The sequence below is a fragment of the Artemia sp. Qi Xiang Cuo genome, chromosome 6 (assembly GCF_049724085.1).
Source record: "Artemia sp. Qi Xiang Cuo chromosome 6, ASM4972408v1, whole genome shotgun sequence".
NCBI classification, from domain to species: domain Eukaryota; kingdom Metazoa; phylum Arthropoda; class Branchiopoda; order Anostraca; family Artemiidae; genus Artemia; species Artemia sp. Qi Xiang Cuo.
The window spans coordinates 15,858,806-15,874,678 of record NC_142799.1 but is presented as its reverse complement, the minus strand read 5'-3'; the positions used below and the strand labels follow the sequence as shown (position 1 = coordinate 15,874,678).

Genomic DNA, 15,873 nt, shown 5'->3' with positions numbered 1-15,873 from the left:
ACTTACACACGCATAAAACTTACACACACACACAAAAACTTACACACACACAAAAACTTACACACACACAAAAAATTACACCCACACAAAAACTTACACACACACAAAACTTACACACACACACAAAAACTTACACACACACACAAAACTTACACACACACAAAAAAACTTACACACACACAAAAACTTACACACTAGGGTTTCCATGGATGGGGGGGATTAACGCCTAGACCTGTAGAAAGTGACATGGTAAAGGGAGCACCTATTTTCTGGGACCCACCCCCCCTTAGAAAATAAGAGAGAGATGCAAAAAGAGCGCGCCACTCTAAGTGAACCTAGATAATATAAGTGATAACTAGTTAAGTGCGAATTGGACTATACGAAAGATATTAATTGAATAATAGGGAAAAAAAGCTAGATAGCATTTGCAAATTGGATCGAATGAAGGTGGAGAAAAAAGGGTTAAACTGATTATTGGACAATTGCCTTTAGTCAAGACTAGTTTGTTAGGAATGTGTCGCTGTTAAAGCTAACTCAAATTGCAAAAAAAAGGGTATAGCATTTGTGTGTTGGACTATACGAACGATATTAATTGAATAATAGGGGAAAAAACAGAGCTAGATAGCATTTGCGAATTGGATCGTATGATGGTGGAGAAAAAAGGGTTAAACTGATTATTGGACAATTGCCTTTAGTCAAGACTAGTTTGTTAGGAATGTGTCGCTGCTAAAGCTAACTCTAATTGCAAAAAAAGGGATATAGCATTTGCGAATTGGTGATTATCAGTTAAGGTAATCCCTCGGGGTTGTTAACTCATAGCTTATTTATTTTAAATTTTGAACAATATCAAGCTATGGAAATGGTTAACGATGATAAAATGGTCTTATGACTTGACCTAGCTTTACTTCTTCGATGTGTTCTGTATAATACACAAGTGGTATTTGAACAAGTGGTGTTGTCAATTTAAAATAGAGTTTAACGTTATAGTATACTGAAAGGTTGATACTAAGAGAGATGTAGATGGCAAGAAAAGAATTTTAATCATGAAATTCAGAACAAACCTTAGAAATCCTTGCAAATCAAGTATTAAGGTGTATTTGAGTACAAACCATCAATGATCATAAGCACAAACGATCCTAACCACCAGAGACCTCAACCCCAAAAGGTCCCCTATCCCCAAACTCGAAGGGGCCCCCTCCCCTCCAACTTTTTGGCCCCCTCTCCCCATTTTTTTCGAATTTTTTTATAATTTTTTTAAAAATATTTTATTCACTCTGACACTTAGATTCTGTCAATTTTATCCGCTGTATCTGACTAAAGATGTTTATAAAAAAAATTTATTCACTAACACTTAGATTTTGTCAAGTTTTTCCTATGTATCCGAGAAATTGATGTTGATATAGAATTTAATCACTCTTATACTTAGATTTTGTGAAATTGCTGTATTGTCTGTCCAGGAAGCGACTTCAATCGATAATGAATGTTAATAATGAATTTGTTCAATTTTTTTTCATAATTTCCTGAATTAAATTTCTGTATTGTGTATCCAAGAGGTGAATTCAAGAAAGAGTTTGTTACTTACTTACTTACTTACAATTTTTTAATAATGACATATCCAACAACGGATGTTGATACAGAATTAATTCATTCTGATACCTAGATTTTGTCAATGTTATCCCATGTGTCTGACAATAGATGTATGCAAATTCCTTTTCTTACATCTCCGATGTTTTAATAGACATTCTAAACGTTTGATATGCTAGCATACTCTAAAAATAATGAACACATAACAATGTAATGCATAATGTATTTTTAATGAAATAATGCTATATAGAATATTAATACAAAAATATATTATGATACATTATTAATATCAATGATCAACTTTGAAAATTTTGAATCTGTTCCATAAAATAGTTCACCATGTACTCTCTTGATATTGTAGCTACAGTCATCTCTTAGTTCGTAATCAGTAGAATAATCATTATTCCATTTTGAGTCCTACACAATTTTTACTGGTGTGTCATCAACAGGCTCAATATGCTTTTCTTCTTTGGTATTATTTGGTTCATTGACTGTTGGATCAATGGCAGTGACGTTTGCTGGTACTTTGTTTTACATGGATTCATCTTTATATTCCATAGTGATATTTTCTGCCATTGCTCTTTTTATTTTTCTGGCAACTTCATCGTCTATTATCACATTATTTTTACATAGGTAACAGTTTCGGAACGTAGACAAGATATTCACTCTGATACTTAGATTTTGCCGAAAGCTGACGATAGGATGTATCAGTAGGTAATGTGTTACCTGCAACAGTAGCAAGGAGTTGTCCTTAATCATCAACGATTATTTTTCTGTTGGCATTCTCTTTGAGTGCAATCATCCCTGGAGATCTCAATTTCGCATATCCAGCAACATAAGAGTTGAATTTTTTCGGTACTCCAAAGAAATTTAATTCCTTACTGTCATGACAATGCATGCATACATTTCCAATAGTTCTGCCGTTTGTACTTGTTCCATCGTTTAAATAATTCTCCTTGTCAGTATTAAATTCTTCAATAACATTGTCGTGTGAACACACTTTATAAAAATGATCCATCTTCACATTTTTAAAGGTATAACTTATGTATTTATCGTTCCACTGCGCAAAAAATACTGATTTAATGCATGCAATAGACTAGGTAGTGTCGATAACCGGCCATAGAGTACCAGTGGAAAAGCCAAATCGTGTCTCTGAGCAAGCAGAGTACAATTGTTAGAGCCGTAAGCATATTTTGTCATTTTAAGATACGTACAAAAAAAAGTTAAATAATTTCAAAGTCAAAAAAAAATTAGTCCAATAAAAAAAAGTGCTACTAGAAACTGTATTTATCTAATAGTTAAGGTCATGACTAACATGTCTATACCATTCTCCTTTTGAGTTTCGAAAATATTAAGTGTGATTTTTTTTTGTTTTAATTATGTTTAATCTCATTCGAAGACATGTAAAAAAAAAGTTGAAAAAACAAATCATGTTAAAAAATAATAAAAAAAGTTAAAAATAAACTTCAAAAAAATTCAAAAAAATGGGGGAAGGGGGCCAAAAAGTTGGAGGGGAGGGGGCGGACTTCGAGTTGGGGGATAGGGGACCTTTTGGGGGGTTGAAGTCTCTGGTGGTTAGGGTCGTCTGTATTTCTGATCCTTGATGGTTCGTACTCACATACACCTTACTACTTGATTTGCAAGGATTTCTAAGGTTTGTTATGAATTTCATTATTAAAATTCTTTTCTTACCATCTACATCTCTCTTAGTATCAACTTTTTAGTATACTATAACGTCAAACTCTATTTTAAATTGACAAAACTGTTCAAACACCACTTGTGTATTATACAGAATACATCGAAGAAGTAAAGCTAGGTCAAGTCATAAGACCATTTTATCATCGTTAACCATTTCCATACATTGATATTGTTCCAAATTTATAATAAATAAGCTATGAGTTAACAACCCCGAGGGGTTACCTTAACTGATAATCACCATAAACAAATAAGTAGAACAACAGGGAAATCTTTTTTATACAAGACAGTGGAACGCAATTTTAAATGAAAATTTCGACCCTATATCCAAGGGCCATTCTCAGCAAAACAGACGAAGAGAATAAAAACAATATAAAAGAAACTTATCCTGGTTGATATTCCTTTAAGTAATGATATTAGGGCTGTTTCAAAAACATTTAAAAAAACCTTTCATTTTTAATGATTTAATTTTAATATAAGTTTGTTTTATACAGTTTTATTCTCTTCGTCTGTTTTGCTGAGGACGGCCCTTGGAAATAGGGTCGAAATATTCATTTAAAGTTGCGTTCCACTGTCTTGTATAAAAATTTCCATGTTGTTCTACTTATTTGTTTATGATGGAAAGGCAGTGTGGTCTTCGTAGCTATTTGTGTCTAGCTTACGGGGAGCAGTTGACTTATGATATCTTTTATTTTATTAGTTTAGGCAAAAAACATGCTAATATTATCAATCAACAAAAGTTTTTAGAATCTTTTTTCTAAGAGTTTAAAAGTTTTCTAAGAAAAAAAAGAGTCCTGGTTGAACTTCCTTGAAGTAATGATATTAGGGCTGTTTTAAATTTTTTTTTAAAAACCCTTCAGTTTTAATGATTGAATTTTAATGTAAGTTTCTTTTGTACTGTTTTTATTCTCTTCGTTTGTTTTGCTGAGGACGGCCCTTGGATATAGGGTCGAAATATTCATTTAAAGTTGCGTTCCACTGTCTTGTATAAAAATTTCCCTGTTGTTCTACTTATTTGTTTATGATGGAAAGGCAGTGTGGTCTTCATCGCTATTTGCTGATAATCACCAATTCGCAAATGCTATACCCCTTTTTTATTTTGCAATTAGAGTTAGCTTTAAAAGCGACACATTCCTAACAAACTAGTCTTGACTAAATGTAATTGTTCAATAATCAATTACACCCATTTTTCTCGACCTTCATACGATCCAATTCACAAATGCCATCTAGCTCTGTTTTTTCAATTCTATCCAATTAAAATCTTTCATTTAGTCTAATTCGCAAATGCTCTACCCTTTTTCTCTCCACCTTCATACGATCCAATTCACAAATGCTATCTAGTGACACATTCCTAACAAACTAGTCTTGACTAAAGGCAATTGTCCAAAAAATCAGAAACCAGTCTGATAGCACATACTTCAAAGAAATGGAACAGTGGATAATGCATGGGTGATAGACAGTTTTTCCTACAAAATCATTCCTAAATGCGAAATTTGACAATTTCTAGTTTTCGGTAAAAAAAAGTTATGATGAAAGTGTCTCAAAAACCCGTCTGGTTGCGTTATATAATCTCAATTATACTTTCAAAACGTGTTTTTTTTACTTTATAGCTATATAATATAAAAGGTTTAGTCGCTTTTAGCAATTTGCACGTCAAACTACACTGTATATTCTTGTGTAATTTCATGTGTAATTCAAATCAGCATATAGATTACTACTTTTTGGGTAGTACCACATTTCATCAGTGTTGTAATTTTGAACCGTGAAACAAGGAGGCAAAACTAATTAATTAAGTTTAACTTTGCCATTTCTGTGTACAAATTCAAATATTAATGATCTGTTGATTCGAGAAGACAACTACATCCTCGAAGGAAAGCTTCAACTTCAATATTTTGGTGCCGTATTTTATTAGCTTATTTTTTTATTTATTTCTCAACCACTTGATTTATTTTATTTTTTTTTAATTTGGCACCTGCTGCCACCGAAAACTGGATAGCTGCACATTGAGGTCTTTTTCAGTTTCCAATTTTCCTCAGTTTTTAAAGATAAATATTCTTGTGTACTTTCATTATCACTGTCCTTGGCACTTTAAGGTTTTCCACAAACCAGAAGAGAAACTTGGAAAATATTTTTATTTATTCTAAAATTTTGTTTGAATGTTTGGCTCTCTTGCATAGCTGAAGGGAATAGACAGGAAAGGGGATTTTGAGTTTTCTCATGAGAGGTTTTAAGCTATTTTTTGGGACGACTTCAACTAACCTATGAAACAAGTTTTTTGTTTTATAGCCCTGGATATGGTCAAGGCCGTATCCAGGGGCGTGGTTACCAGACTTGACCCCCCCCCCCTACCGAAATTTTCGTCCGACTCGTAAAAAGTACCGTAACAAGAATGCATATAAGAAGATTTCATGCGTTTTGAAAGTTTTTTTGTCGTTGTTATAAAATACTCTCCAAAAAAACACCCCACCCCCATCCAAACAAAATCCTGATACGCCTCTAGGTACGTCCTTGAGAACTTCGCTCATTAAATTTTTAGTTGATTAATTTAGCGAAACTCATTAAATCATTCTTCTTTTTTTTAGGGTTCTTTACGATGGTAAGGAAAATTTGATGCTAGGTTCAGAAGTAATTTTGAAAACTCCTTATGGTAGATCGGCCAATTTAAACATCAAATTTGACACCGAAACGTACATAACCTATAAACGAGCGAGTGTGCATTCTCTCCCAAATGTTCCCGTGGTTACCGACATACATGTTTTAACAAACAACCTATCTCAAGAGGATAAGCCCCCTCATTCCTTTCGCAAAATTGACAAGAGCTTGTGTACAGGAATGGTGAGTTATATGCATTTTCACTTATTAAATTGTATTTTAACGAGAACTGAAACACAAAAATAGTACTCTATCGAAAGGGTCAAATGCGAAGAATAATAAATGTGCTATATATTTATTGTCTATTGTTGTTTATATAAATTTATTCTACCGAGGACCTTAGCAATAGACCGTAGCAAAACTTCCAAAACTACTTAAGCCACGGCCCAGAATGCTGGGGCTGCCCGGTATGAGATTTTGAATTATTTGTGGCCCGTCTTATGAAAAAGAAATATTTATTTGGAAAGCGAATTCCATTTTTTAATAAAAACCAGTTATTTATATGTTTCATACTCAAAAATTTCAATATAGTTTTATAAAAAAAATATTTGGAATTAAAAAACTAAAAATCATGTTCCTTTGAAAGTATAAGGAAAAATAAATGTGTGTTGTATTTCCCTGGGGGAATTTTAATAACTTAATTTGGTTGTAAACGGGCAAACAAGGGCAACATGTAGCGGAATTAAGGAAGTTTAACTGAGTTTTTCTTAGTGTAAACTTTCCGACTTGGTCATCACTGAAATCGAAGTAGAACAAGGTAAATTAATTTGCATTCTAGTTTAGTTCCGTGCTTCAGTTCAAAGAACTTATGAATCATATGTTGTCATGATAAGAATTTTGCAATGTTCTCATATGGTGTAACTCAGCTGATATAAACCATATGGTAATAGATAATGCATGACAATTACTGATTCCCAGTGAATTCACATTAGATAACCATATTGGGGAAACGCATCCACAGGATATGAGCGGAGGTAGAGTGGAGGTGGATGGAAAATCTGATACTTTGGAAATTGAGTTGTTATGTCCTAGTTAGTTGTGGTAATTCAAAGGTAATTCAATTTTGATAAATTGAGATTCTTTCAATTGAGATTCTGCCCCTCTTCTTTAAATGAACTCGCTTCATCGATTGGTTCACTCCGTTTCTGAATACATCATCTTGAATCTTGGCTTTATCCTTTTCTTGCGTGCAGTAACACTTGAGCTTTTCCAATCTTCAACGTGAGAAAAAGATTGGTAGTGTATATCCACAGAAAGGGGAGGTTGTTGAATCTTCTGCGTATGGGGAGGGGATCTAAATAAAAAAAGTATATTTTGAGGCCTAGTGTATTAGATTTCCATTCTAAGTTTTTCGGATGAATTTGGATGGGGAGGTAGTTTATCATCTGATCTCACTTATTTTGGAGGCATCTGTTGGAACTGAGCATGCAATTTGGCTCCTAATTTAAGTGGGATACACATTTAATATTTCGTCTCAAGAGCGTTTGACGGAAGCGGCTGTGTCCATTGTATTTATGAAAATTGTATTTGCTTTACACAATAAAATAAGATTGCGAGATTGACTGAGATTGAGATTGAACAAGATTGAGAGAAATTGAAAGAAATTGAGATAGGCTGAGAAGGATTGAGAGAGATTAAGAGAGATTGAAAGTTGTCGCTTTGTCAAGAGAGTTTGGGGAAACCGATTCAAAATGCATGGGATCAAAATAGGTTACTTATCGCCGAGTATACCTCTTAAGTCATAGGGCATATTATCAATCTTAGAGAACAAAACAAATTTAATCATTCCCTACTTACTGGATGAATATCAGCCTCATCATCATAAACCCAAAGCTAGTACTAAATATTTATATCGAAGAGAAGATAAAGATTACGTCGTTAAATGTACAGCTACCAGCGCCTAAAAACAGGGTTATCACTTTCAGTTAAAAAAACTTGTTTTTTAGATTTAATTTAATAATATCTTATTTTATTGTGTAAAGCAAATTCACTTAATTATGTCTTTTTTCTTGTAGTATTGTTTCGTAAAAATTATTGCATAAGTACAAGTAGTTGGTGCTGAAGGAGGGGAGTCTTCGTATTATCAATAGTCTTTGATGTGATACTAAAAATGAAAAATAAAAACATTCAGTTAAATTTAGCAAAAATTATACTGTATAAGAGGCAGGGAGCTGCTGACCCCCTCGCTCTTTACGCTAAAGTTTCAGTTTTTCATCTCAACGTTTCAAGAATGAATGCCCTGAGCCCAAAAAAAGTGTGATGCCATTTTTTTTCACATTGCTTTTAAAATTTAAAGGACGATTTTGTTGTATTTGATATTAAGTATCAATCGGTTTTTTGAAACGTTTTGAAAGAGAACTCGTAACTAGTATACGTTAAATCATCAGCTTTCTAGATTTTTTGCATTCTAGACTGCTTTCAGGAAGTCATTTGTCAAACTTTAGTGTTAAGAATGGAAGGCTCAGAAGGGTGATAGGTAGCCCTAGTAGTGATGTATCAATCTAAGGTACAAGACAGTTAGGGAATTACAGTATCAATGAAAGAGACAAGACAGACGGGACATTACTGTGCCAATCTAAGGTAACAGACAGATAGAAATCACTATGCCTTAAAAAGTCATATCTTTGGTTGTTTTTTTATGTTGTAATTAGAATCAGCATACCATGAAAATTCGTGCTGTTCACACTACAAAGATTTTGTATTAAATTTCATGTTTTCTGTTAAACGTCATGGCATTGATGGTTCTTTTCCTGGTATGATTAAATGAAGTTACGAAATTCTGTCTGTTAAGCTATATGTTAGGCGTGGTTGTCTTATGTTTAATAGTTTTTCGGATTGTTATGGATGTTTTAATGTCAGACATGATTCTTCATCATGATATGATTATAGGCGTTGACAGAAACGAAAATGGTAAACCATCTGAGGGAATGCTAACTCTTGTTAAGAGATACATATTTTTTTTTATTTGGGCGATTCTCGACTGTGTTCGGTATAATACACAACTACCATTTGAACAGTGTTGTAAGGTCCCCAGCCCCAAAGGGTCCCCCTCCACCCAACTTTTTGAAACCCCCTTACTTCTTCCTTTACCCCCCCACCCTTCAAACCTCCGCCCCTCCCCCTCCCCCCATTTTTTTTAGTTTTTTTAAACTTTTTATTACATCTCTTAGAATGTTATGAAACATAATCAAAACATAAGAAATTCATATTTAATAATTTCCAACTTCATAATGGGAATGATATAGATGTGTGTTGCTACTTTTACTATTAGAAAAATATTGTTTGAAGTGGCCATTTTTTTTAACTAAATTTTTTTGGACTTCGAAATTCTTCAACTTTTTTTTTTATTTTTAACATGGTATATTTTTTAACTTTTTTTTTACATCTCTTAGAATGACATGAAACATACTTAAAACATAAAAAATTCACATTTAATTAGAATAAGCAAACACCCGCCCAGGCACACAGGCAAAAAGAGTGAGAGACAAAAACACATACAAATACGTAGATTCAGACACACAAACCGAGAAAGACATGCATTTGGAATAAGCAAACACCCGCCCTGACACACAGCCAAAAAGAGTCAGAGAGACAAAAACACATAAAAATACGTAGATTCAAACACACATACCGAGAAAGACATGCATTGGAATAAGCAAACACCCGCCCAGACACAGGCAAAAAAGAGTGAGAGAGACAGAAACACATACAAATACGTAGATTCAGAAACACAAACCGAGAAAGACATGCATTGGATTAAGCAAACACCCACCCAGACACACAGCCAAAGAGAGTGAGAGAGACAAAAACACATACAAATACGTAGATTCAGACACACAAACCGAGAAACCCATGCATTGGAATAAGCAAACACCCGCCCAGACACAGAGGTAAAAAGAGTGAGAGAGACAAGAACACATACAAATACGTAGATTCAGTCACACAAACCGAGAAAGACATGCGTTGGAATAAGTAAACACCCACCCAGACACGTGGCAAAAAGAGTGAGAGAGACAAAAAACACATACAAATACATAGATTCAGACACACAAACTGAGAATGCATGCATTGGAATAAGCAAGCACCCACCCAGACTCACTGGCAAAAAGAGTGAGAGAGACAAAAACACATACAAATGCGTAGATTCTAACACACAAACCGAGAAAGACATGCATTGGAATAATAAAACACCCCGCCCAAACACTGGTAAAGAGAGTGAGAGAGACAAAAACACATACAAATACTTAGATTCAGACACACATACCGAGAAAGGCATGCATTGGAATAAGAAAACACCCGCCCAGACACACAGGCAAAAAGAGTGAGAGACAAAAACATACAAATACGTATATTCAGACACAAAAACCGAGAAATACGTGCATTGGAATAAACAAACACCCGCCCAGACACACAGGCAAAAAGAGTGAGAGAGACAAAAACACATACAAATACGTAGATTCAGACACACATACCGAGAAAGACATGCATTGAAATAAGCAAATACCCACCCGAACACACAGGTAAAAAGTTTGAAAGAGACAAAAACATATACAAATACGTAGATTCAGACACACAAACCGAGAAAGACATGCATTGGAATAAGCAAACACCCGCCCAGACACACAGGCGATTGAGAGAGACAAAAACACCTACAAATACGTAGATTCAGACATACAAACCGAGAAAGACATGCATTGAAATAAGCAAACACCTGCCCAGATACACAGGTAAAACGAGTGAGAGAGGCAAAAGCACATACAAATACGTGTGAGAGAGACAAAAACACATTCAAATACGTAGATTCAGACACACAAACCGAGAAAGACATGCATTGAAATAAGCAAAAACCCGCCCAGACACACAAGCAAAAAGAGTGAGAGGCAAAAACACATAAAAATAGGTATAGTCAGTCACACAAACAGAGAAAGACATGCATAGGAATAAGCAAACACCCGCCCAGACACACAGTAAAAAAGTGTGAGAGAGACAAAAACACATACAAAGACGTAGATTCAGACTCACAAACCGAGAAAGACATGCATTGGTATAAGCAAACACCGGCCCAGACACACAAGCAAAAATAGTGAGAGAGACAAAGACACATACAAATAAATAGATTAAGACACACAAACTCAGAAAAACATGCATTGGAATAATGAACCACCCGCCCAGACACACACGTAAAAAGAGTGAAAAAGACAAACACGCATACAAATAAGGAGAGTCAGACACACAAACCGAGAAAGACATGCATTGGAATAAGCAAACACCCGCCCAGACACACAGGCAAAAAGAGTGAGAGAGACCAAAACGCATACGAATATGTAGATTCAGACACACAAGCCGAGAAAGACATACATTTGAATAAGCAAACACCCGCCCTGACACACAAGCAAAAAGAGTAATAGACACAAAAACATGTACAAATACGTAGATTCAGACACACAAACTGAGAAAGACATGCATTTGAATAAGCAAACACCCGCCGAGACACACAGGTAAAAAGAGTGGGAGATACAAAAACACATACAAATGCGTAGATTCAGACACACAAACCGAGAAAGATATGCATTGGAATAAGAAAACACCCGCCCAGACACACAAGCTTAAAGAGGGAGAGAGACAAAAACGCATAAAAATACGTAGATTCTGACACACAAATCGAGAAAGACATGCACTGGAATAAGCAAACACCCGCCCAGACACACAAGCAAAAAGAGTGAGAGAGACAAAAACACATACAGATACGTAGATTCAGTCAGACAAACCGAGAAAGACATGCATTGGAATAAGCAAACACCCACCCAGACATACAGGCAAAAAGAGTGAGAGAGACAAAAAACACATACAAATATGTAGATTCAGACACACAAACCGAGAAAGACATGCAATGGAATAAGCAAACACCCGCCCGGACACACAGGAAAAAAGAGAGAGAGAGACAAAAACTCATAAAAATACGTAGATTCAGACACACAACCCGAGAAAGACATGCATTGGAATATGCAAACACCCGCCCAGACACACAGGCAAAAACAGTGAGAGAGACCAAAACGCATAAGAATATGTAGATTCAGACACACAAGCCGAGAAAGACATACATTAGAATAAGCAAACACCCGCCCTGACACACAAGCAAAAAGAGTAATAGACACAAAAACATGTACAAATACGTAGATTCAGTCACACAAACTGAGAAAGACATGCATTGGAATAAGCAAACACCCGCCGAGACACACAGGTAAAAAGAGTGAGAGACAAAAACACATACAAATGCGTAGATTCAGACACACAAACCGAGAAATAAATTCATTGGAATAATCAAACACCCGCCCAGAGACACAAGAACAAAGAGTGTGAGATACAAAACACATACAAAGACGTAGATTCAGAAACACAAACCGAGACAGACATGCAGTGGTATAAGCAAACACCCGCCCAGACACACAGGCATAAATAGTGAGAGAGACAAAAACTCATACATATACGTAGATTCAGACACACAAACCGAGAAAGCAATGCATTGGAATAACCAAACATCTGCCCCAGACACACAAGCACAAAGAGAGAGAGATACAAAAACACATACAGATACGTAGATTCAGTCAGACAAACCGAGGAAGACATGCATTGGAATAAGCAAACACCCGCCCAGACACACAGGCAAGAAGAGTGAGAGAGACAAAAACACATACAAATAAGTAGATTCAGACACACAAACCGAGAAAGACATGCACTGGGATAAGCAAACACCCGCCCAGACGCACAGGCAAAAAGAGTGCGAGAGACAAAAACACATACAAATACGTAGATTCAGACACACAAACCGAGAAAGACATGCATTGGAATAAGCAAACACCCGCCCAGACACACAGGCAGAAAGAGCGAGAGAGACAAAAACGCATAAAAATACGTAGATTCAGACACACAAACCTAGAAAGAGCGAACCTACACAGGCAAAAAGAGCGAGAGAGACAAAAACGCATAAAAATACGTAGATTCAGACACACAAACCTAGAAAGACATGCATTGGAATAAGCAAACACCCGCCCAGACACACAAGCAAAAAGAGTAAGAGAGAAAAAACTTAGATTCAGTCACACAAACCGAGAAAGACATGCATTGGAATAAGCAAACACCCGCCCAGACACACAGGCAAAACTAGTGAGAGAGACAAAAACACATACAAATACGTAGATTCAGACACCAAAAAACCGAGAAAGACATGCATTGGAATAAGCAAACACCCACCCAGACACACAAGAAAAAAGAGTGAGAGAGACAAAAACATACAAATGTGTAGATTCAAACACAAAAACCGAGAAAGACATGCGTTGAAATAAGCAAACACTCGCCCAGACACACAGGCAAAAAGAGTAAGAGAGACAAAACACATACAAATACGTGGATTCAGACACACAAACCGAGAAAGACATGTATTGGAATAAGCAAACACCTGCCGGTAGGGAGGCGCGGACCAAGGGAGGACCCGGTCTCTGGGGGTCTTGAAATATAGCTGGAGCACCCACGTCTGGGGGCCATAAGTTCAGGCGGAGGAGGTGGAAGGACCCTCTGATGTGCACTGGGCAGGGCCCATCGGCGTATGGATACGTCCCGCCAGTCACAAACCTTCTCCCACCAATGGGAAAATTGCAGGTGATGCAGGACGCCAGAAGGGTGCATTATCGATAGTAGATATAGCCAGCCCCTGCTAGGGATGGAGGGGAGTGGCTTACCGCCGTCCTGAAATTGGCCAAGAAACCTTTTTCACTATAAAATAGGAAGTACAAACGATCAAGAACGAGAACCAATACTACCGCGTCCGGGGCAACCGACGAAGTTACCGCGTGCGGGGCAACCGACAAAGTTACCGCGTCTGGGGCAACCGACGAAGTTACCGCGTCCGGGACAACCGACGAACTGACGACCCAGAATCTCCCTTTAACAATGTTTACAAGTCCAACCCCGGAGGCCATGCATTCTCCTAAATTGATTTTATCTGTTGGAACCCTGAATGTTAGGACGCTTGGTAAACAAGGCAAAATAGATCTTGTCCCAAATGAACTAAACCCATATAAATGGGATATTGTGGGACTTTCAGAAACACATCTCCCTAGCACCGGGGAAGAAAGGATCGGCAACACTAGTCTGATAGTGTCTGGGAGAACCGATGGCGTCCATCGCCAAGGTGTTGGCTTTTTGATGTCGACTAAGGCACGAAGATCCCTGATTTCCGTAACGCCTGTGTCAGAACGGTTGATTATGATACGAATGAAGGGATCCCCGATCAACATCACGATCATACAAGTCTACGCTCCCGACTGCAGCAAACCAGATGAAGAGTCTGACAATTTCTACCTTCAACTGCAAAGCCTAATTGACGCTGTTCCTAAAAAAGACCTTATTGTTGTCATTGGCGACTTCAATGCTATTGTTGGTAACGATTCTGCTCGAAATGAAGATGTTATGGGTAAATTTGGCCTTGGACGACTTAACAAGAGGGGCGAACGGCTCATTGAATTTTGCAGAGACAGTGATCCAGCCATTACCAATACTCTCTTCAAACATAGAGAACGTCGTAAGGCGACATGGACCTCGCCGGGTGGAAAAACCCGTAATCTTATTGATTATGTGCTCGTCTCTAGGTGGTGGAAATCATCTGTGCTAGATACTGTCACCCTCGCAGGTGGCGATTTCGACAGCGACCATTCCCTGGTCATTTCTGCACTAAAGATATGCCTGAAATCTTCCGCAAAACTTATTAAGAGACCCACTCGTTTCAACACACATCTTCTCAAAGACCCTCAAATTTGCCAAACCTACATCGATGAACTGTCCACTCAAATATCGGACCTTCTTTCTAATATTCCTGTAACTCTATCTAAAGAGGATATCGATAAACTGGTCACAGACTCCTCTAAGATCATCAGTAAAGTAGCGATGTCCGCCCTAGGAACCAAAAAGGGTGATAAAAAGCCTTGGATAACAAATGAAATCATTTTATTATGTACTGAGAAACGAAAACACAATAACAGGTCAGACAGAGGGAGCAGGGACAGATATAAGCAGTTGAAACGTTTTGTAGAAAAAGCCACCCGTAGAGCCCGTTGCACCTACATTAAAGACAAATGTGAACAGTGTGAGGCTGATTTTAAGAGAGGCGATTCATACTTCATGTATAAGAGAGTTCGTAAGCTAACAAGCAAGAAAAGCCTCAGTTCTAGTACACTGCTAGATAAAAAGGGCTCTCAGATACAAAGCACAAAAGGTATCCGATCAAGATGGATGGAGCATTTCAAAGAAAAGCTTAATCCTGATATCTTTCCAAACTCTGCTGTCCTGGACCTCTTGCCCGTTACTGACTCAGACCCCAGCCCACCTCCTCTCCGTTCTGAGGTCAAAAATACCATCCAAGCGCTGAAGACTAACAAGGCCCCTGGCCCGGACGGGATACAGGTAGAACTGCTAAAAGTCCAGTGTCAACCACTTATAGATCTTTTCCACAAGATTGTATCAGGTGCCTGGCAAAAGAGTCATTTCCCAACTTCTTGGTACGAAGCCACAATTGTCCCACTGCACAAGAAGTGCTCAAAGGCAGTATGTGATAATTACCGTCCTATTAGCCTAACAAGTCAAACTGCCAAGATCTTCACCCGAATTATACTCCAACGGATCAGAGCCGTGTCATCCTTAGTCATCCAAAAATACCAAGCCGGGTTTCGCCCTCTGAGATCGACCGTTGATCAAATTTTCACAGTTCGCCAAATTTAAGAGAAATATCTGGAATTCGGTCGCGGCCTGTATCAGTTCTTCATCGACTTTAGGCAAGTATTTGACCTTATTTGGAGAAATGGCCTCTGGCATATCTTCCTCCATTACGGAATCCCACGAAACCTAGTAGACCTTATCAAGGATATGTACTCAAAATTTGGGAGTCGTGTC

At 37.3% G+C, this 15,873-nt stretch overlaps 1 protein-coding gene across 1 annotated transcript in view; it reads left to right on the top strand.

Moving 5' to 3' along the window:
- LOC148950914 (coatomer subunit gamma-2-like) overlaps positions 1-15,873 on the top strand; it is a 92,277-nt gene that overhangs the window by 27,328 nt on the left and 49,076 nt on the right. The window contains exon 3 of the mRNA XM_089090949.1: positions 5,862-6,114. Within this exon, the coding sequence (XP_088947075.1) occupies positions 5,862-6,114 (253 nt within the window). The remainder of the gene's footprint in view (positions 1-5,861; positions 6,115-15,873) is intronic.